At 43.4% G+C, this 21,773-nt stretch overlaps 1 protein-coding gene and 1 pseudogene across 2 annotated transcripts in view; one reads left to right on the top strand and one right to left on the bottom strand.

The window, feature by feature from the left end:
• Positions 1-852: 852 nt before the first annotated feature.
• The window catches only part of JAG2 (jagged canonical Notch ligand 2), a 95,277-nt gene continuing 74,356 nt past the window's right edge, over positions 853-21,773 (top strand). For both annotated transcript variants that reach the window (XM_075129926.1, XM_048853593.2), the window contains exons 1-2: positions 853-1,236; positions 2,005-2,325. In XM_075129926.1, the coding sequence (XP_074986027.1) occupies positions 1,156-1,236; positions 2,005-2,325 (402 nt within the window). In that variant the 5' untranslated portion in view covers positions 853-1,155. The remainder of the gene's footprint in view (positions 1,237-2,004; positions 2,326-21,773) is intronic.
• Positions 16,846-17,269, bottom strand: LOC125638205 (small ribosomal subunit protein uS8-like; annotated as a pseudogene).

Here is a 21,773-nt window from a genome sequence, read left to right as displayed (position 1 = left end):
GCAAGATTCCTGTCAATTTCGCTCTGCGGAGGCGGCTGCTTGGGAAAGCTGTGGGCAACAGCAGAAGTCGGGACTCTAGCCATTCAGAAAGGAGACGACCACAAAAATGGAGGCTGTGGAGGAGCAGAAATTGGAGTCGCCCCTTTCAGCAGCCAGGAGGCTGGTAGATGGGGCGCAGAGCAGCCGGCCTTCTCTCAGCTAGCAGGAAACTTGGCAGAAGTGGAGTAGTATCGACATCTTCTCCCCGGCCAGGGGCCCTTGGGTGGTAAGACAGGGAAAAATCCATTTTCCTTCTCATCAGCCAGAGGGCAACGTCACATGTCTCATTACACAAAGGTGGACTGAAAAAAAAAGGGACACCCCCTCCCCCAACTTCCTTCCCCTTCCCAGCAGCAGGTGGGGCCAGGGAAGGGAAGAGGACCGGTGCCTTCGCCCTCGCTGCTGTCTTATCACCCCCGTCCCAGTTTGCTCTGGGCTTGCCAAGGTCTGGTAAAGTTTTCCACCCCCAGAGACACCCGCTGAACGAGGGATGGCGCGCCTCTCCCAATCCACGGGGCACGCAGCTCTGACCACGCCGCAGGGGACGGGGCACCCCCCGCGGGCAGGTGGCTGCCTGTGCACGCACGGGGAGTACTGGGGCGCGCACTCCCGATCCCTGCGGCCAGTCGGCGTGCACCCCTGGGCTATGCTTAGCGCGCACGCCCCCGGGGCCGTGCCCCTCTCCGGCGCGCCCCTCCGTCTCCCCGTCCCCAGCCCTTTAAGAGCAGGAGCAGCGCCGCGTGGCCACACCCGCCCGCTCCTGGGTTGGGCCCGTCCCCCTCATTAATATGAAGGCTGAGGCGCCGGTGACTAATGGGTAATGAAGCTGTCACTCTGGCACCTACTTGTTGGGTGTTCGTGCGGTGCGGGCGCGCAGAGAGCGAGCCGAGCTGCCTGCGAACCAGCGCTGCTACAGCGGGAGCTCTCGGCGGTCCGCGCTGACAGCCCATGCCCTGCACCTTTCGGGGCGTTGGGGAAAAGCTTCCCGGGCAGCAGAGGAGCCTCCGCCGTGTGCATGTAAAGAGCTTCGCCGTCGATGCTCCGTGCAGAGGCCGGTCCATGGCTGGTTTCCTCGCCCGTCTCTGATCAAGCACCACTCGGCTCGGAGCAGCAGGCATGCTGGGTTCTAGCAGGCGGCACTGGGCTCCCCGCACAGCAGCGCTGAGCCTGGTGCTGCTCCTAACTCTGTGGGTGCAGGTAAGAAGATTGGCGGTTGCAGGGTGCTGGGGAAATGCCCTGGGGGGGGCTGGAGCAGAAGGCTTTCCTCCCTGAAAGGGATACACCTCTCCCACCAAACGGGGTGCGGTGGAGGAGGGGGGAATGCATTTAATTTCGTAGCCAGGGGTAACTGTCTTTTTAGCATTGCCCCTTTTGGGGCATGGCTCCTAGACCTAAAGCCCTGATCTCATTGTGGGGGTTGCCATGGCTTCTTTCTGTCTCTGTAGCCTTTCAATCAGTCTCCTGTTCATGGCATTGGATCCGTGGGTTTAAAGGAGGGGGGAGGAAATCAATATGCCGTGTTAGAAGAACATAGAATTTGCAGCTACATTTTCTTCACGCCCATTTAGTTTAAGCGGTTCTGTATGAAAACGGTTGCATTTGCAGAGATCATAATTACTGTTGTATTTCAGGAGTTGGGTGCTCACTTCTGTATACTACGTCTCTTCATACCTCTCTCGATAATTTATTCAGCCTTGAGGGATTTTAAAATGTGTCTATATCACTTGCAGTGGCATATTTATGTACAGTACTTTTGCAGTGCAGTTACCTAGTGCAGCTTTTTTATTGCTGTGCTAACATCTCTACAGTTCTAGTTGTATTATTTTATAGTAAATATAATTAATAGCAAAACGCTTTACTGGAAGGCTTGGGAGGAAACCTTGTATTGGCTGGTTGCAAACTTCCATGCACTTTCCCAAGACGCTGTAGTAATGAGGTTGACTCCCTTTTGATTTTTATTTTTAGGTGTCCCAATCCACTGGCTATTTCGAGCTGCAGCTTAACTCGGTGAAGAATGTAAACGGAGAATTGTTGAATGGGGAATGTTGTGATGGCATGAAAAGTCCCCAGAACCTGAACTGTACCCGGGATGAATGTGATACTTATGTGAAAGTTTGTTTAAAGGAATATCAGGCCAAGATCACTCCCATTGGACCCTGCAACTACGGATCCGGATCTACCCCAGTTCTCGGTGGAAATACTTTTTATTTGAACAGCAACAAATATTATCAGGGCAAAAATCATGACGTGGGCAGGATTGTTATACCTTTTCAGTTTGCATGGCCGGTAGGTTGACTCTCATCCCTTTTTCTGTAACCTTTTAATTTCCTCAAAGCAAAATCCTTTTTCTTTGTGCATTGAATAGGCTGGAAGGAATAACCTAAGAAATAAGGTTCCCCCCCCCCCCGATGGTTGCAAATGGATGGCTGAATAGTTATGACCTCCCTTTGCTCGTTGCTCCACTTTCTAATTTGAGTTGCCTTTTTCCTTCCATCCCGCGCTGCAGTCCTTCTAGTAGACTACTGAAGGTAGTGTGTGCTCTTTGCTTGTGGAGGTTAGAGACGGTATGGAAGGTGATGGTTACCAGGTTAATATTAACGCTTGCTGTTTGAATGTACATTTGCAAAGCTGGGGTTTCCCCTTTTCACCAGCAACGATTTCATTTGTCTTGCAGATCGGGATCTCTAGGGCTAGGGGAGCTGTATTAACTCCCTTGTGTGACAGAGAGGCATTCAAGAAACGCTTGCAACAGGCTGCAGCCTAGTGACTGGGAATATTTGTGGCAGTAATAGATATAAAGCACCGCACTGGCTGCAGTGTAATAATAAATTAAACATACAACGAAGACTAATCCCAGAAGTAACTACATAAGGGCGTTTCAGTCCTGCAGAAGCAACTGGGAAATCAGTTGCGTGACAGTTCCTGCTTTACCAGGTGTGGGCACTAAGCCTGTGCAAAACGCATTCTCCTCTGCATGGAAGGAGATACGTTGTTTTTTGGCTCCAGGTCCTGCAGCGTTGCACAGACTTGGAGCCTCCCCTGTTTGTGGCGCAAGGTGCTGCCTGCTTGCAGTTAAATGGGGCATGCATTGAAAGGAGCCTCCCGGCAGGGGGCGCCGGCAGCTCGGTGAGCCTGGGGCGTGGGGAGGCGAGGCGGCGGCCGCTGCACTGGCCCCAGGCTGTGGGGAGTGAGTGGAGAGCGCGTGCGGCGGCTCGCGAAGGGCGCGAGCTGCTCGGCTTCTGGAACTAGACCGGCCCCGGGGGCGGGAGGAAGTGGCTGGCGGGCGGCCGTTGCAGGAGGTGGGAGGGGCCGAGGCTGGGAGGCGAAGCCGCTGGCTTGGTAGGCGTGTGGGGTACGCAGCGCCCGGCGCCTAGACGCCAGGAGCCCTGCCCCGCTCAGGGGAGGCTGGGAACCGTCCCCTAGGGGCGGGGGCCCCCGTCGCCCTGGCCTGAGGCAGGGCGGTGAATTGGGGCCGGTCACACCGCCCCCCCCCCACCCCCCGGCCTGGGGGCTGCCCTCGGTCTCAGGGCTCCTGGTGGCGCCCTGCCCAGGGGTGTGGGGCCGCAGCAGCCAAGCGTGACGCTGACTGGCGCTGGGGGGGGGGGGGCGAAATCCAAGGAGGCCCGTGTGACTGGCAGCCGGGGAGCCGCCTCCCTGGTGTGGGGGAGGGGAGCGAGGGGTCGGTGTCACGTAGCGGGGTGAGCTCGGGAGAGGCTGCGAGCCGGGAGCCAACTCCAGCCGCCCCGCCCCGCGCCGGGCAGGTGTGATCCTGCAGGCACCGCTCTGCAGCTGCCCGGGGCCGTCGGGGTGAGGGTGGCTAGTGGCTGTAGCCCAGGGGAGTGGGGACTCGTCATGGCAGAGTGTCCGAGTTAGGACGGGAGCCTGACAATGGAGGGTGACCCCCGACTATGGCAGCTCTCGGGCCGAGCACGTTCACGTTGTGAACAACAGATGACTGGATCCCGCTTGCCTTGGGCTGTGCAACGATCTTCCTCTTACTTCTGGAAATCAGCAGTCCTTGGAAATGTTAAATGGTGAAGCTCAGGTTAAAGACTGGCCATGCTAAAGAAATAAATCCCACAACATTTAAATCCTCAGTACTACTGAAGACTCTCTTCCTCCGAATATTTCCCACTAATGGGGGAGCTGGTCAGTTTTAAAAGAGGCTTTTTGTAGTACAGGAGGGAGAGGGGATGCTTCAGATTAGAAAGATACTTTAACTTTTTGCTGTTTAAATCCATATGAAGAACTTTGGAATGGATACAAGCTCTTACATGTTGATCTCTGTGTACAAAGTGGCTTAGCTTCTAATGTCCAAGACAATACTTAACTCTTTCCTAGTCGTCTTTAGAATTATAAGGCTCCCTGCTGATGGAATATGGTGAATACTATATAAATGTGATAGGTGGGACAACTGAACAGCTAGCTGAAATGTGATCAAGCATTAAATAAAGATTTTTCTCTCTTAAAGTCATCTGTTAAATACAGGTGAGGTGAAATAGACTTTGAGTAAGCTAAGTGAGCAACATTAGCATCTGAAAACATTTTATACTTGATGTACCTGAGGAAGTAGAGGTAAGTTAGGTCATTATTTTATTGTGCCAGTTTCTAGTACTGCTTCTTGAAATTGGCAGAGAATTGAGTAGTCCTCATAATACAGGTTTCTGAGCTCAATCGACCCTCTAATGTTTTCTGTCAGAATAAACATTCCTATCTTGCAGCTGCCCTCTACTATGTTCCTGTATACTGAATAAGTCGTAAAGTTTAACAGGCCTTTCTACTTCAGGCACACTTACAATACTTCCAGCACCCAAGTAATATCTGTCAACCCTCAAATCCTTTACACCACTACCCACACCACTTTATGGAAGCATTGAAGCTGAAACACTTGGTGTTTCATTTCCAGTGTGGCTTTGCAGCTGTTGCAAAGCAACCTGTAATTTATTTAAACAGTGCAACCAGTTACAAAATGGAGTTTGGTGGGTGGCTTGCAGTTTGAGTTTGGAAGCAATAAAGTCCTCTCCCTGCCTACCCGTAACTCTAAAAATAACTGTAGACTAGCTGCACTACAGCTTTAAAAACTACCCAAGCTGCTTTATATGCTGCATTTAAACAGGTATGTTGTAGCCCCATCATGAGGGTCAAGCTTTAAGGGGAAGATCTTGGGAATTCCAGACTTCCATGATAAATTATACAATAAGACCTATGATGAACAAGAGTAAATTGAAAGACTTCCCAGTTCATGTAAGACTTTTTATTGTAACATAAATACTAGAAAAAGGTAGCTTAACAAATGCTTTTGGAGCTGAATTATGTTCATTGGTGAATAGTCCTAAAGTCAACTTCTTGAATGACTCAAATATCAAATCCTTAAAACTACCATTTTCAAAACAGATCACTTTGTGTAAACTCTTCATATTGGCATACCACTCACTTCCTGTACTCTTGTCATGGAGCTAGTTTTGTGCACATCAGTGTGCACATAAGCGCACCAGTAATGAGTAATGTCACTTACTGATCAAGTTGCAGGAGATGCCACTAAAGGGGGCAAGAAAAAAATCCTTAACTTGCATAAAATGCATTTGGTTTGGCATCTATGGTCACCAAGGGACTTGAAGTCTAAAACTTCTTGTATAAACCAGGAAAAAAATATAAAAATCTTTGTAGATAAAATATCACTTAATGAAAACAAAAATTGGTATATGTGGACTTCTTACTGGCTGCTAATTGAAGGCTTGATTGCCTACTTAAGGAGACTGTTTTTAACTTTCTAGTATTGACTAGAACCAATTGAATACAGAGGAAAACTTGTCTCCAGTATTCTTCCCTCTGTGTAATCTCTTAATATCACAAATTAACAATGGCTGTAAATAAGCTGTTTATAACAGTGTTAGTAGAAACACCCTTTTCAGCTGTTAAGATGCTTTATTACAATAAAACATACTACTTTTCAATTAGACTTGCATATTTAGACTTCAGTTAGACTTGCAAGTCCATTAGACTTGCATATTTCAAGTCTCTTTTAAAAAGACAGTCTTCTTTAGAGTAGTCTGAGGTATGACAACTCTGTTCTATAAAGCTGAAACAGCTGAGTTCAATGATGCCTACAAGGAGATAGAAGTGTCAGTTGTTGCTCATTCCCTGTTTCCTGTTAGATCAGACTAGAAAGGTTTAATTAAAAAAAAACAACTATTTTCAAGAGAAGGTCTTAAAATTGCTACCTTGGGATATGTCTTCTGCAGAAATTTTGGCAGTGGGAGAAGATGAGGAACAGCTAGAACAATACAGCTGTCTTCACCCACCCACCTCAACTCTCCCCTCCCTCCTGCTCTAAAATTTGAGAAGCTTAATGATTATCAATAAACAAATTTAACTTAGTTAAAATAAAAGTACTTCTCAAGTTGAGAACTACATAAAATGTTATAACTGAAATATGAAAGATTCATAAATATAAACTGCATAGGTGGCAATAATTGCTTCTTCTAAACCACTTTCATCTTACTCTGTGTTCTAAGTATAGAAGTTTCAACATCTGACTAAAATACTACTGAAAACTGACTTCATTGCAAGGCTTGTTGAGCATCAAAACTGTTGTATCTTGAATGCAATTGGGATGCTTCTGTATGCAGACTTTCAGCTCTACCAGATTTTTATATTAAAAGCTCACATTCCACAAACTTTTAAAGTGGTGGGTTCTTTGCCCAATATTGCATTAACTTGCATTACTGGGAACTGTCTGCATCAAGAGATCATGAGACACTTTACATTTATAGTAGAGTCTAATCTCTTGCTTCAGAACAGGCTCTTCCTGAATTGATGGATTGATTCTGGAATAAGTTTGCCATGGCAACTAGTAAGTGACATGTAAGAAATAAGTGATAATGTAGTTTTCAGACTTTCTGCAATAGTATCTCTTTAGCTTGGGCTATCAAACATCTTGTGGAGATGCAGGACTATAATAATCAGTCCTGCATTTCCACAAAATGCTTAGGCTTCCATTAACTTTAAAAATTGGTTCTGTTCCTTGATCAGGAGAGAAACATTGAAAAGTGCATTTTATATAAATGGGGCTATCCCAGCACAACCTGTTTAAATGGTGGAGTGTTGACTAATGGTTAGAGCAAAAGATTGGGAGTTGGGTCACTTAATACTGTACTGACTCTCCGTTGCATCTGTAAGGCTTAGTTTTTGTAAGGAGCTCCTAAGAATCTTAGTTGGAAGATACACATAATCATTATCAAAATACCTAGTATCTAATTATGCAAGGCTAGGTTCTTGCTTTGCCAATTGAAAAAGAGGGTCTGTCTTCTCTCTGCCCCCCTCCACCTGTTAGGGGCCTGTCTGCTCTGTAAGAGGTCAGCTCCTCTGGGAGTCAAGCTGTATCTGTAAGGTCTCTGCCAAGAAGATGAGCATATATGCCAATGTTTTGCAAATATCTTGTTGGCTATTGCGCAAAAAAAAAAGTGCTATACCTTAACATACTGAATCACATCTTGACTTATCAGAGCGCTGAGTGATATCCTAGAATGTTGACCAGGGCTTCTCCACCTGTGGTTTGCAACAAAATGGTTTTGGGATTGCTACCACCATTCCTCTGTCCTCCGTTCATGAAATAGTACTTTAGCCCATTTGGTAGCAGAGAACCTTGAAAGTGTAAACCACTGGAGTGATTCCTCACTGAAACAATAGCCCTAAAAGGTGTGAACTGTTACATTCAAGGCTCCGTTGCTTCTGGTCTTCTGTAGCCATGCAATCTGGCACCTCTCCATCATGCCACGAAATGGTGAATTCCACGGCGAAAATGTTTCACTTTTCTGCACCAGGCACCAAAACTATTGGTACTCTTATCTGGCCATACAGTTGAGTTAAACATGCAGGTATATTGTACTGAGAGGTCTTGAAGTTGAAAGTTTTGAGCAGAGAGAATGGAAGAACAGTAGTTGCACCCCCATTTTTTTCAGACCCTTGAATGTGATGGTCACTGGTTACACCAGTGTTCCACACAGGCTGTCAAATTCTCTAGGTAAAATTTAAAGTGATTCTGTCTCCAAAATCCTAAAAGATTTTGCTACCACCTTTCTTCTCCTTGTGTCACAGAACCTGTTTATCTGGAAACTCAGGGTAACTAACCAAGAATGAGTCCTGAGTGGTTAGGCTTTTTTCTAGTAACTGGTTACCGCCAGGAACTTGCCAGAAGATTAGTGTTCCCTACACTTTTGGAATGTGTCCAGGATTTCCATAAATATTTCAGCTCTTCTTATCTAGCCTGTAAGTATCCTTCTCAGTTGAAGTTTTGTAGGAACTTTAAGGGGAACTTTCAGGTATTGGATCTTATGTATGAAAGTGGTTTTTAAATTGTAAGTCTTGTATGCTGTACACAGATACTAGGGTGATCTGTCTCATCCAGATGTCTGGAATTGTTCAAACTTGATCTAAAGCATAAGCTAGAGTGTAGAATATATCCTAAGCGAAGCTGTTGAAATAATAACTTGGCTGCACAAGTAGATCTAAGATCCACTTGACACTATGCCTTTAATATATAATTTAAACCTGTTCTTTAGATGTTGTTTACTTCAGCATAATCCTGCACACACAGCTAGCTCATGCAGACTCCCCTATCTCAAAATCTGAGAGCTGCATGGTTGTAGCAAGGGCAGAATTAGATATTGGAAGGCCTGTGGTCTTGACTCCTCGCTGCCTTTGGACACCCAAATAGCTTTGGTTGGAAAATGCCTCCCCATCTTCTCAGCTCTGGGTCTGGCTGCAGTGAGCCATTCTTTTGTCACTCAGGCATCGATTACCATAATGCAATGCACTTGGAATCTCTGATCAGCAATGCTTTCTTCACTGGATTCCCATTGATTACTGGATCAAATTCAAGGTCATGTCATTTTCAGTCTTCCTTGGGACCAGCCCAAGTTGATGATGCAAACTAAATGCCTTAGAATGAAATGTAAAACTTCCTACTTTTGACAAGCTGTCCCTTAACTCCATTGACCCTATAGTTTTAAAACAACAAAACTTGATATAGACTAGAGTGGGTGAGGGGAAGGTGAGAAAGTGAACATAAGATCTAACAAACTTGGGGATGGGTGCAGTATAAGCACATTATATGAATTAGGACAGTATAATGGGAAATTAATATGAAAAATGAAGTAGATGGTAGCTACATATTAGTTAAGAACATAAAATATTTATGCAACTTAACTTGACTGCAGTTTTTTTTTTATTGGAAGTCTGTGCTGATAATACGAAGTTTCCCTATAAACCAGGGATGGCCAAAATTACTGACCCTCCAAGCCACATATGACAGTCCTCAGAAGTTCGAGAGCCAGGGCACATCTGCCGAGGCTCGGGGCTTCAGTCTCGCAGGAGGTGCCTGCTAGGATTGGGGCTTCAGCCCCATTTCTGCTAAAGCCCTGAGACTCCGCTCCCTGCTAGGCAGAAGCCCCTACACCACCACCCCATTGCAAGGTAGAGGTCCCCAACTCTCCTGCCCAGTCTGGTACATGGAGGGTGGGGGAGCATGAGGGGCTCTGCAAGCTGCACTTTAACTGTAAAAGAGCTGCATGCAGCTTGCAAGCCATGGTTTGGCCCAGGGTGGATTTGATTTAAATTAAATTACTAGTCAGGAAAACTCTATTTAATCATGGATTTCTACATAAAAGTGCATTCTTGTTGGTTGTTACCAACCTGAAGATCCTGCATGTTCAGACATGTTCCTTTCATCATCTTCAAAGGAGGTTCCTCCTGAGAAGGAACACTTCTCATGATGTTGTTTCATTCAGACAACTAGGCCTTGCATTTTTTTGTTGCACTGTTTGCATTTTGCATGTATGTCTGTTTTACCCACAGGTAGAGGAACTTCATTAAAATATTCCCAAACTGGGTCTCTTTTACGGCCTGCTGCCATTGTAGGTTTCCCTTCTAGTGAGAGAATGGTTTGGTAGATCTCAAATCAATGAAGGCTACGCTCGGAAAGACCTGAAGACTTCTGGAATATGCTGCTCAAACAGTTTCACTTTTGTTTTTACTGCCTGTCCTTCCCTTCTCACATTTATCTCCAGACTTCTTCTCCTTGTCCGGATCTATTCTGCCCCAACAATCTTCTATTCATTGAACTTTTTGAAACTTTGCACTTTTAGAGAGAGGCAAGGGATTGACTCTTTGTACACAAATTTGCAGAGGGACAATAGGGTTGAGGTCTGTTATTTCTCACCGCTGTATGTTTGTTTGGGGTTTTTTTTTGTTTATTTAAAAACATTTTTGCTGTCAACAAGCATGTTACTTCTGGAGACAAATCCACAGTTTGAGAACTGCAAAACTAAGCATTTCTGATGGTATCTTCTTGACTGAGCACTGAGTCCCATTGAGTAGATAGAAAGATTAACCTAAATAATCTATACAGAAGCCCCTGGAACCCCATAAGATTGCGTCCCTAATCCATGAACTGTTGGAACTCATTTACAAAACTTTTCTTAAGTATTACATGAATATATTGTCTCATACTATAGAATTAGAATGTATAATCCCTATTCCATGATGAGATATCTTTGAGCTATAATGTATCTTAATTAAAACTATCTTTAGATTGCTTTTTGAGGGGGAAAAACCTTTTTATCAAAAAAAGCGATTGATTTTTATCCACCCTGGCTTAGCCACCCCTGCTATAAACTCTTGGGACTTACCAATATGAACACTCAGTTTGTGGCAAGTTGAGATGCAAATCTACTCTGTGCTAGCCTGCCGTGCATGTAGTGTCTATGTGGACACTACTGCCCCTCACTAAAAGTTCCCTAGTGCGCATCAATCTACTGTTTCAAAGCAGGATAGATCCAAGTGGAGTAAGGAATTTTTAGTGTGCAGTAGCAACATTCACATGGACACTTAATGTGGGGTAGATTTGCACCCCAGTTTGCCACAAAATAGGTGCTTATGTAGGTAAGCCCCTAGTTTAATCATCTTTCAAACGAAATATTTACTCCTTAATTAGTACCTTTTTGTGGCACTTTGGGTAGGCAATTTGAGAACATTCTAGCAGTGTTGTAATAACTATCACAGTCAGTTTTCTCTTATGACTCTAAAAGGACATGCTCAATGCTAATAGCCCAAAATGACACTTCCAGATAATCATAACGTATGGATGTGCACCAGAAATCATCCCCTGCAGATTCTCTGCTGTGCATTTATGAATACATAGAAGACTGGGGTGTACAAGAAAATCTTGCTCTCTGTTCCCTGTGGCTTAGTGGGTAAGTGAGTTTGGATAAATTTCCAGCTGCTTAGTACTTGTCTTCACAGATCTAACTCTTCTTGGGATTTTGTATGTGAAAGAGTGAGGGACTATTTCAGTATGTAAACAGTATCCCTTCAATATTAGATCAGAGAGCTTTTGAGTTAAATCTTACATGTTCACTGTCGATAATATAGTAATGGTGTAGGCCAGGGGGTTCTCACAACAAATTTGTGGTGGCCTCATAGTGCAGCCACCAACACACTGACGCTTTTCCTAAAATTATTTATTTTTTCCAAAAGTTGTTAAAGTAATATGCACATAAATAAATTACAATGATTTGGATTTATATATGTAAGATTGTGGGTGGGTTTTTGTTTTTTTGTTTTTGCAATAATAAAAAATGTGCAGTTCTCTATTCTTTACTGGACCTAACAGAATAGAAACACAAATAAGAACGTGGAAAGCACTTTCTTTTTTTTTTTTTTTTAATTTCTTTTGCTTTTTTGGTGAAAGTGGTTGTCTGTACAACCACTCTGAAGTAAATTTAAAAATGCTTTGACATAATAGAAGTGCAAATAATAATTAAAAAGATCTTGGTGGCTTGGGTCTGGGGAGGGGAGGCATGGCTGTGGCTGGCCCAGAGCTCCTCTGGGGTGGGTGTGGTTTGGGGCTTTGGTCTGTCCAGAATTCCTCTGGCCGAGGGGGGGTGGGGTGCTCTGGACTTGGGCCAGATTTGTGGGGGAGGGGAGGGTGTCTTGGGGCTTCAGCCAGCCCAGGGCTCCTCTGGTCGAGGGGGGACACTTGGGGCTTTTCCAGGCAGGGGCTTCAGCTGCAGGGAGGACAGTGGGTCTTGGGACTCTGGCTGCCGGGGGGGGGAGGGGAGGGGCTCACGGGGGTGAAGGGGTGGAGTCAGGGGCTCCACCTGGTGCACATGCGCTCGCCCCTCGCTGCCTCCTCACCCTGCTGCTGGCTTGCTGCTCACTTCCTCACTCCCCCGCTGGGCTCCCCTCCACGCCTGCCACTTGCCTTGCCTCCTCTCCCCCACAACCACTCGCCTCCTCTCCTCACCCCACCCCCGCCAGCTGCTCACCTCGCTGCTCACCTCCTCACCCCCTCCTCACCTTGCTCCTTAAGTGTTGTGTGTCCCACCTCTGCCTCCAGAGAGGCAGCGCATGCAGGAGCCACATGCAGGAGGAAGGAGAGGGGCTGATGCTATTCCCATTGCCCAGGAAACTGCTGTGGCTGTAGGGGAAATATGGTGGCTGTATTTGAGAAACTGTGATCTAGGCTCTGATTTTTCAGGTGTGCTGAGTATGGACTTCTCCACTTGATGTCAATGGTAGTTGCAGGTGCCACTTACCCCCCCCCCCCACACACACAAAAAGCACTCTGGGCATGCTGTGTGTGCCAACAACTAATATTGCAGCTTGCCCAGAGCAGAAACTATGAAGAGATACTTTTCATGTAACTATAGAAAAGTCCTGTCTTCCAAATTTCAGTGAAAAGAGAACCCTTAATGTCCTCTGCATATTTCAGACGTTGTAACTGAACCTAGAATTTCTTGTAAAAATATCTTGCATTGCAGAGAGATTAGTGGCCTGCCACCTGTTGTGTTATACTTTCTTAACCTTTCTTCCTTCAAAGTACTCTTAAAGGCATATGGATAACTCTTCAGATAGTAGTAATATAAGGACAGTTTAAACTTAGCCCTGCCTTAGTGGAGGGGGCTGGACTAGATGGTCCTAAATCCAGTCTTGCATTTCTGTGATTCTACATCTGTGCCTCTGAAAGCTTATTTAATTCTAACATTTTAACATTTTAAAACTTCTTTGGCACACCAGTGTTTTACTAAAGTTCTCTTCTTTAAGGATACTGAAGCTTAATTCAGACTGCAGGCTTTAGTGTTGTAGATCGGAAATGGACTGATACCTGGCAATCAGAATTTCTTTCACAAGGCACTCCAGGCTGTGCATCAATGAGATCATTACACTCTTGTTGCAGTACACAGGACATATGCAATAATCCATTATTCTAATATCTAGTCTATCTTCAATCAAAGAATCACGTATATATTAAACAAAATAAACCTAGGGTAAAGGGTGGGGAAGGAGGTTCTTGTCCGTCACAATTTATAGTAGAAGCTCTGTATCCTTTCCACTTATAATACTGTCTTGAGCAGTTTGACCCTATTATGAAGTGTGAAGCCACTCTGGCTATGTCTACAGCAAGAAAAGTATTTTTACAAGGAGATCACTAAAAGGTTATAAAAATTAGGTGTAGACAGGGCACGTTGTAGTTTTACCTCAACTAACTTTATTTTAAAAAAGTAATTGTGAATAGATGCAGCACTATCCTTTGGTCTGCAGACAGTTGTAGATGCTCTTGTGCTCATAAATTTCTCTTTCCCCTGCCCTGCCACAAGCATGTCTCCTCCGCCCACCCCCCCCCAATCAGTGGAATAAAACTAATGCTCTTTTGTCAACTTTGTGTAGACGCTGATTGAAAAGTCCTTGGCAGAAGCAAGCAATGGTGCTACTCCATGGTGGGGGAAGGGGTATAAAAAATTGTGGTTGGAGATGTGGTACAGTAGTTGAAGGAAAACGTACTTTCTGCTGTTTCTTCTTTCCCCACCCTGTTGGTTTACTTACAGCAGCCAAGGAGCTCCTAGGGGCAGGTTGAAAGAGGAAATATTTTTTCCAGGAAAGGGATGGGGGGGAGGAAGGGCAAGGTTGGTGCTTCAAATGTATCAAAACTTAGCAGAGGATCATCCAAAAGATGGAGCTGCTGAATAGGGGATAGAGAGAGCACCTATTCAGGAATCCTACCATCCTGCCCCTTTCAGTGGAGGTGTGTCAAGGTGCTACACCTCTTACCAGTGAGTTGCCCTGGACCTTGCTGCTGGTACCACCATTCACATCTGGCTAGGAGGTATCTAAATCCTTTCGATTGTTGCTTTTAATTTAGTAGGGATCAACTCATAACAACGTCATATGGAACATTCTTGGGTGAATTTTAGAATAGAGGCGATCAGAAATCCAGTGAGACCGTGTTCATGAGTCAGTTCAGTCCTCAGTGGCATATATCCAAATTCCTACTTCGATAATTTCATTCTTTCTATCTAAGTTAACTGTGTGCTTTTTAATTGGATACAATATACTATTTGGTCTTAGCTCTTGCCATAGCGTTGCTCTGCCAGCTGTGTTCCACATTGAAAAGGCTGCATTTTATGGTAGAAAAAATAATCCTCTTACCCATCTCACAAGTTTTGGGGGCTTAAATACTCTTGGGGGCTCATGAAATTTCATCTCCAAGTCCTATAGTTTGCTTGGAAACATGTCCGTACTGCTGCTTGTGGTATAAAGATGCTTTTTCTTCTATAAAGTCATACTGAAGACATTCACTGTTACAAAAATCTTGTTTTGTGAACCAGGCTCTTTTACCTCTGTATAGAGTTTGACTGGAATGGACCAATGTGATCATCTAGTCTGACCTCCTCTATAGTATAGGCCATAGAACTTCCCCCAAAATAATTCTTAGAGCATATTTTATAGAAACAACATCCAGTCTTGATTTAAAAATTGTCAGTGATGGAGAATCCACCATGACACTGGTAAATTGTTCCAGTGACTAATTATTCTGATTATATAGTGCCTTTCTTCCCAAAGGATCCAACTACAAACACTTATCCCCTAGTTTCATTGGTTTTAGCTTGGCAGCTCATCTAAACAAATTGAGGGGAAGAAAATGGATTATTTCAGCAGTCAGCATTTTAGTTGTTAGCTAAATGAAATAAAGCAAAAGGCATATAGTGAAGAGCTTTCCTGATCTCTGGTATTAGAAAGAATTCTCAGCTGAAATGTGTAATGAGCATGGATATTATCCATGGCTAAAACTATTATTTGTTGCCTAATAGCAGTTAGAATCCTCTATTAGATGAAAGGGGATGGCATTTCAAGGATAAATGACAATCTTGGCCTTACTTGATTAGAGCTTACAGAGGTTGCTAAGAAACAGACTAATAGTTCTTGAATAACCAATTATATGCCCCTTGGACAGATGCACAGGTCCTTGCTCTCTGAAGTAACTTTTTTTTTTAAACCTGCGGGAAGACTGGAGTATTAAGTAAACTGCTTCTTAAGTTTTAAAGTGCATATATTTTTTAAAAATTTCCTTTGTTGCACATCTTTTCTGGTGTGTTTTTGTCTTTTTTTTTTTTTATTCCCTGTATTCTTTAGACTATACTGTATTTAGCATTCATGTACATTTTTTTTTTTTACAAAGGGGATCTTCCTCTTACCTTTTATCCCTCCTGAATAGTCATCTCTGCTGCTAGTTTCTAACATACTTTTTGCGTTAAGAGACTGGAAATTGTTCCAGAGTCCTACCTTCGATTAAAGCTAGATAAATGTGAAACTTCTGTTTCTTGCCCTTCAGTGTCTGCTTGTTTTGACTCATCTCTTCACTAATCTTCCTGGGTAACTATTTCTTGTGTACTTCATTGAACTACTAGTGCCTTTTTCTGGGCAAGGTTATCTTCTTCTATTACTTGTGCAGAGCAAACCAGTCTATCTTAATTTTTTTAAATAATATCTGATTAAAATCTGCCCCACATTCTGGAAATTTTGTACAGTGCAAATGTTAAGAATTAATTGCAGTTTGAATGGTGAGCTTTGTCTTGCTGGGATTTCAATCTATAATGTTTTTGCTCACATAGTCTTAGTCCTTTTGGATTTTTAACTGTTGTATATGAACACTACATATGTAAAGGAATCATGTAAGTGAGGTTTTATGGATCTGCATTAGATGTATGAACTGACTGATCAACCAGACACCTCATTTGGAACTGGAGGGGGGAATCAGGCAGAAGGGCAGAGGGGGGGAAGCAAATACAGTATAGTACAGTATTAAACATAAACTACTAAAAACAAAAGTTTAAAAATTTGACAAGGTAGGGAAACTTTCTGTGCTTGTTTTATTTAAATTAAGATGGTTACAAGCAGCACTTTCTTCCACATAGTAAAGTTTCAAAGCTGTATTAAGTCAAAGAACAGCCATAACTGTTTTGTTCAGTTACGAACATTTCAGAGTTACACACAACCTCTATTCCTGAGGTGTTTGTAACATTGAGGTTTTACTGATTTGGTTATTCAAATCTCCAGAAACTAACTAACTAAGGTCCTTTTGACAGCCCATAGTGCTTCCACAGCATTACCTTTTAACTTGAAAGGAAGATGCAAATATTAAAGATCAAAAGTACAGTTTCAGTTAGAAAGCTATACATGTGTATTCCTTCTCAAACAAGCAATGAACAGCTTTTCCAATATGAAAAGGAGTACTTGTGGCACCTTAGAGACTAACCAATTTATTTGAGCATGAGCTTTCGTGACTAACATGGCTACCACTTTGAAAGGAAAACAGGTGAGTCACTGGTTAGGAATATTGTCATAAATATTATGTACTGCTACTGTGTAAGGAGGGGTGTGTGTGTACACAAACTAGAAGTACATTTTATAATATATATTGTGACAGGGTCGGGCCAGATGGCTACAGGAGAGAGTTTTTTTTTCCATTTGAACAATTTATTAGTATGCCCGTTTTTACAAGTTTTAGATAAAGAATCCCAGGATTTTGCCTCCTGTGTGTTTTCGCCGTGCTTCCTCATGGTCCATGATGCCAGCGGAAATTGTCAGCACTATGTACCCAAACTGACGTGAAGGCAAAAGGTTGTTCTGCCACTTGTCCAGGTCCTTCAACTGAACATCAAATCTGGGACTGATCACACCACACTTGTTCAGTCTGCCTGTGAGATTAACAAGAATTTTCCCAGCTCTGATCGTCAATGATCTCAAATTCATCAATGTAACCATGCTTCATCATTACGGTTAAAAACCGGATGATTATTTTAGAGCACAGTATAATGAGAACTTGATGTTTTCCATGTTTCTCTGCATCGTTGATGCTGTTAAGGGCATCGGCCAGAACTTTCATGCACAAGAGTGATAGAAGGCAGATATATTAGCCCCTGGTTAAGTAGGTCCCTTTTCCCCTGGTAAGGTAACAGGGAAGGTTCCAGAACAATCAGACAATTAAGACAGACAGGCTGATTAGAACACCTGCAGCCAGTTAAGAAGCTGTTAGAATCAATTAAGGCAGGCTAATCAGGGCATCTGGGCTTAAAAAGGAGCTCACTTCAGTTTGTGGTGCACGTGTGAGGAGCTGGGAGCAAGAGGCACTAGGAGCTGAGAGTGAGAACGTGGAGTGTTGGAGGACTGAGGTGTACAAGCATTATCAGACACCAGGAGGAAGCTCCTATGGTGAGGATAAAGAAGGTGTTGGGAGGAGGCCATGGGGAAGTAGCCCAGGGAGTTGTAGCTGTCATACTGCTGCTCCAGCAGGCACTGTAGACAGCTGCATTCCACAGGGCCCTGGGCTGAAACCCGGAGTAGAGGGCGGGCCCGGGTTCCCCCCCAAACCTCCCAACTCCTGATCAGACACAGGAGGAGTTGACCTGGACTGTGGGTTCACGAAAACGGCCAAACTGAGGGCTGCCGTGAATCTCCGAGGCGAGCAAATCCTCCAATAAGTGCAAGACCCACCAAGGTAGAGGAGGAACTTTGTCACTATATATTTATAAAAAAATTTACTTACTTATGGTTTGTATCAAGGTGTTAATCCCCAGCAGAGGTGAAAAACTGGTTTCCTGTCAGAGCAGAGATGTTTATCCATCTGTTGCAATGTAAAGTGAGTATTGTCTCACTCTCAATCATCAGTCTGAGCTAAATGCAGATGAATGATTGAGACTTAAAAGGAAGAAAAGAACGGCGGGGGAAGAGAGCCTTATCTGAGGGTGCACCTCAAAGGTTTATTGGACTATAACTGGGGGACATGTAAAGCACCCTGTTATCCTGTACCTAAGAAGTAAACGGACTGCATATTTATGTACAAAATGGGATCACAATCCGCCTTCTGCAGTGTTTCCAACCAAGGCTATGGGTGAGATAAGACTGCTCTAGATAGGAGGTTAAGTTTAGTCTCTAGAAAGCATGTATTTCCATTATCTTCACTCATTCTTTTGAATCCTGATCTTTGATGATAAACTTTGTTTTCACGATAAATATCTCAATGCTGTGGCGTTTGTACAAGGAGCTGATCCTAAATTGAATTAATCAAGAAGGCATGTATGCTGGTCCCATTGGGGGCAGCAGACCTCATAAGTGTTCAGTGAATAAGGGGCTGTCTAATTCAAGAGAATGCTGCAAAGGGTTCTGGGGTCTGAGGTGCACCTATTGTTAATCTGTGAGGCAAAGTAAGGGCTGGTATCACCCAGAGGGGATTATTTGGGTGACTAGCAGGCTGGAGGTGTCAGGGAGCTGGCATCCAGTTAAGCACGGGCTAGTCTCACTGGAGGCAGGGGGGTAACAAGGTGAATCACAGTCCTGAATATCCCGAGAGCTATCACCATATTTATATAGTGCCTTTTGTTTGAGGGTTTCAAAACTTTATACTTCACACTGCACAGATGTGCTATGAAGTAAGGCCATATTATTCTTTTATTACAGAGAGGAAAATGGGGTGCTAAATGACTTGCCCAAGGCTACATAAATTGGTGGCAAAGTTTTTTGGAAGAGAAACTGGCTCTCTGAACTCAAATCCCTGTGCTTTAACCACTAGATCCTGCTGCCCCTCATGAGAACTACCAGCCAAAGTATCATGGATTGTAATGGTCACAAATAAGATCTTCAAACGCTTGCTATTCTGCAAAATCAAGTATCCCTATTTATTAGCTTGCCAAGAAACTGGATTGAGCAACCGTAAATGAGGAAGCCATGACAAACTGGACACTTTTTCAGCTTAAAAACTAACTTTTTTTTTTAGTGGTTGCATGTTTTGCTGTTACTAATTGAACAATGCTGTGCTAGGAGTGCTTGGGAATAGTTTGTTATGGGACTAGATTTAAAAAGTGATGAAGAGCTGTTAACATCTTTATGATATGATAACATCTTCATTCCAGTTTTTCATGGTCACTTGGCCATATCACAGAAGCAGTAGCAATTGGTACCCTTTGAGGAACTAGCTAGAAGCCAAGGATTGGGGGTGGAGAACTTGCTCAACTACTTGACCATTCAAAATAGGGGTGATATTGATAGTACAGAGTTTTGTTTTTATTTTTAAGCTGCCTACATAGGGACATGTCATGATTGCACGTCTGAATGGATAAATGTTTCATCTTTTAGCAGGAGGTTCTAATTACTTAAAAACAGATCTCTTGTCTTGCTGGATGTGTATGTGGCTTTGTTAAAAAGCATACATCTAACTTTTTGTTTAATATTTGTTAATTACTCAAGCTTTTAGACTACAGTGCTACAACATTTTATTTTAGAATATTAAAATTGCTAAGAGTTAAAAGGTTTCAGAGTAACAGCCGTGTTAGTCTGTATTCGCAAAAAGAAAAGGAGTACTTGTGGCACCTTAGAGACTAACCAATTTATCTGAGCAACTCACAAGTACTCCTTTTCTTTTTAAGAGTTAAAAATAACTCACTCTTGCAAAAATGTTTGCCATACATTGGAGAAACTATAAGACATGCATAATCAAAATATAATTTTACCTTTTAGTATACACAGTTGCAATATAAAATACAATGCATGCAGATGTTCTCTGTTTAGACCAGTAATTAAAGTACATTATTACATGGCTAGTTTAATTCCCTCTTGACTTGAAGTTGAAATTATAATGATGCAGAGCTTGAAACATGCAGAGGACCTGATAATATCCATGCCACATGGAGCATGGGGGGAGGGAAAGAACAGTATTAATTACTAGTTCAGCTTTGAATTCTAAATATCAGTATAAAATGTAAACCATTAATGGCTCTTCATGGTCATTACATACACTTTTGAAAGAGACAATTTAACTTTATTTTCACCAGCATTAGAAGAGAATGCAGGAGGTATGTTTCCCTGTAACAGCTATGGTCATGGAGAACATACAAATCAAAACTTAGTAGCTTTTGAGAAGTGAATAGATGACCCTGCATGTCCAAAACAACTCAAAAGGATGATAGTAAGGCTGGAAGTTTTTTGAATATTCAAATATTTGAGTATGAATGGTGTTGACAGCACTTCACACAAGACTGCGTTGCAGACCGTTCACACTTGTTTTGTATTCCAAGTTTTCTAACTTCATAGATGCTTCATTGTATATTTCTGCTATTGGAGCACTCCATGTGAATTCCTGGAAATGGCTTGAAGGTCACTTCAATCAGCTGGCATAGAGAGCACTAAATCTTAAATAATTGTGTAGTCATGAAAGCATCTGGGATGGAAGTAAAGAAGGAAATTGCTCTAGGCTGTTATGACCACGCAAAGAGCATGTCTATTGTCTTCATCATGTCTCTCCTCTGAAGACAATATCCTCCTCAGAAAACTAGTGGAAGGAGAAATCTTTGGGCTGTGTCTGAAACCAAAGTTCAAAGCGGTTAAAAAGCTATTCGCATAACAATTTTAAAAGCACTTTCTGTTGAAGTAGTGACTTTGATTTCTTAAATTAACTTTACAATGATTAACTATATATAAAAAGATTGCTTCTACTTTGAATAGTAAGGGGGGACATACAGATGAACTTTCTGTGACAACTTAAAAAAAAGAGAAATTTCTCTGTGTGCACGCGCGTGTGCTCTCCTCTCACCACTTCAGAAGTATTTATTGTGACACTGTCAGGCCAGATGGCTACAGGAGAGTAATAGAAGGCAGATATATTAGCCCCAGGTTAAGTAGGTCCCTTTTCCCTGGGTAAGGTAACAGGGAAGGTTCCAGAACAATCAGGAATCTTCTGGAGACAATTAAGACAGACAGGCTGATTGGCTGCAGGTGTTCTAATCAAGAAGCTGCTAGAATCAATTAAGGCAAGCTAATCCAGGCCCCTGGGTTTAAAAAGGAGCTCACTTCAGTTTGTGGTGCGTGTGTAAGGAGTTGGGAGCAAGAAGCGCTAGGAGCTGAGGGTGAGAAGGCTTACTGTTGGAGGACTGAGGAGTACAAGCATTACCAGGCACCAAGAGGAAGGTCCTATGGTGAGGATAAAGAAGGTGTTGGGAGGAGGCCATGGGGAAGTAGCCCAGGGAGTTGTAGCTGTTGCACGGCTGTTCAGAAGGCACTGTAGACAGCTGCATTCTACAGGGCCCTGGACTGGAACCCGGAGTAGAGGACGGGCCCAGGTTCCCCCCAAACCTCCCAACTCCTGATCAGACACAGGAGGAGTTGACCTGGACTATGGGTTCATGAAAATGGCCAAACCGTGAATCTCTGAGGCGAGCAAATCCGCCAATAAGCGCAAGACCCACCAAGGTAGAGGAGGAGCTTCGTCACATTATGAAGAGTGACATTGAGGGAGGATTTATGAGATTCACTCACTTGGGAATCTGGTAAAATAGAAAAAATTGGATTCATGTGACTTAAGTCTGTTGATGACCTTGAATCCCAGCTCAAAGTACAAATTTTTA

Source organism: Caretta caretta, chromosome 6 (assembly GCF_965140235.1).
Source record: "Caretta caretta isolate rCarCar2 chromosome 6, rCarCar1.hap1, whole genome shotgun sequence".
Lineage (NCBI taxonomy): Eukaryota > Metazoa > Chordata > Testudines > Cheloniidae > Caretta > Caretta caretta.
This window is presented reverse-complemented; position numbering and strand designations above follow the sequence as displayed.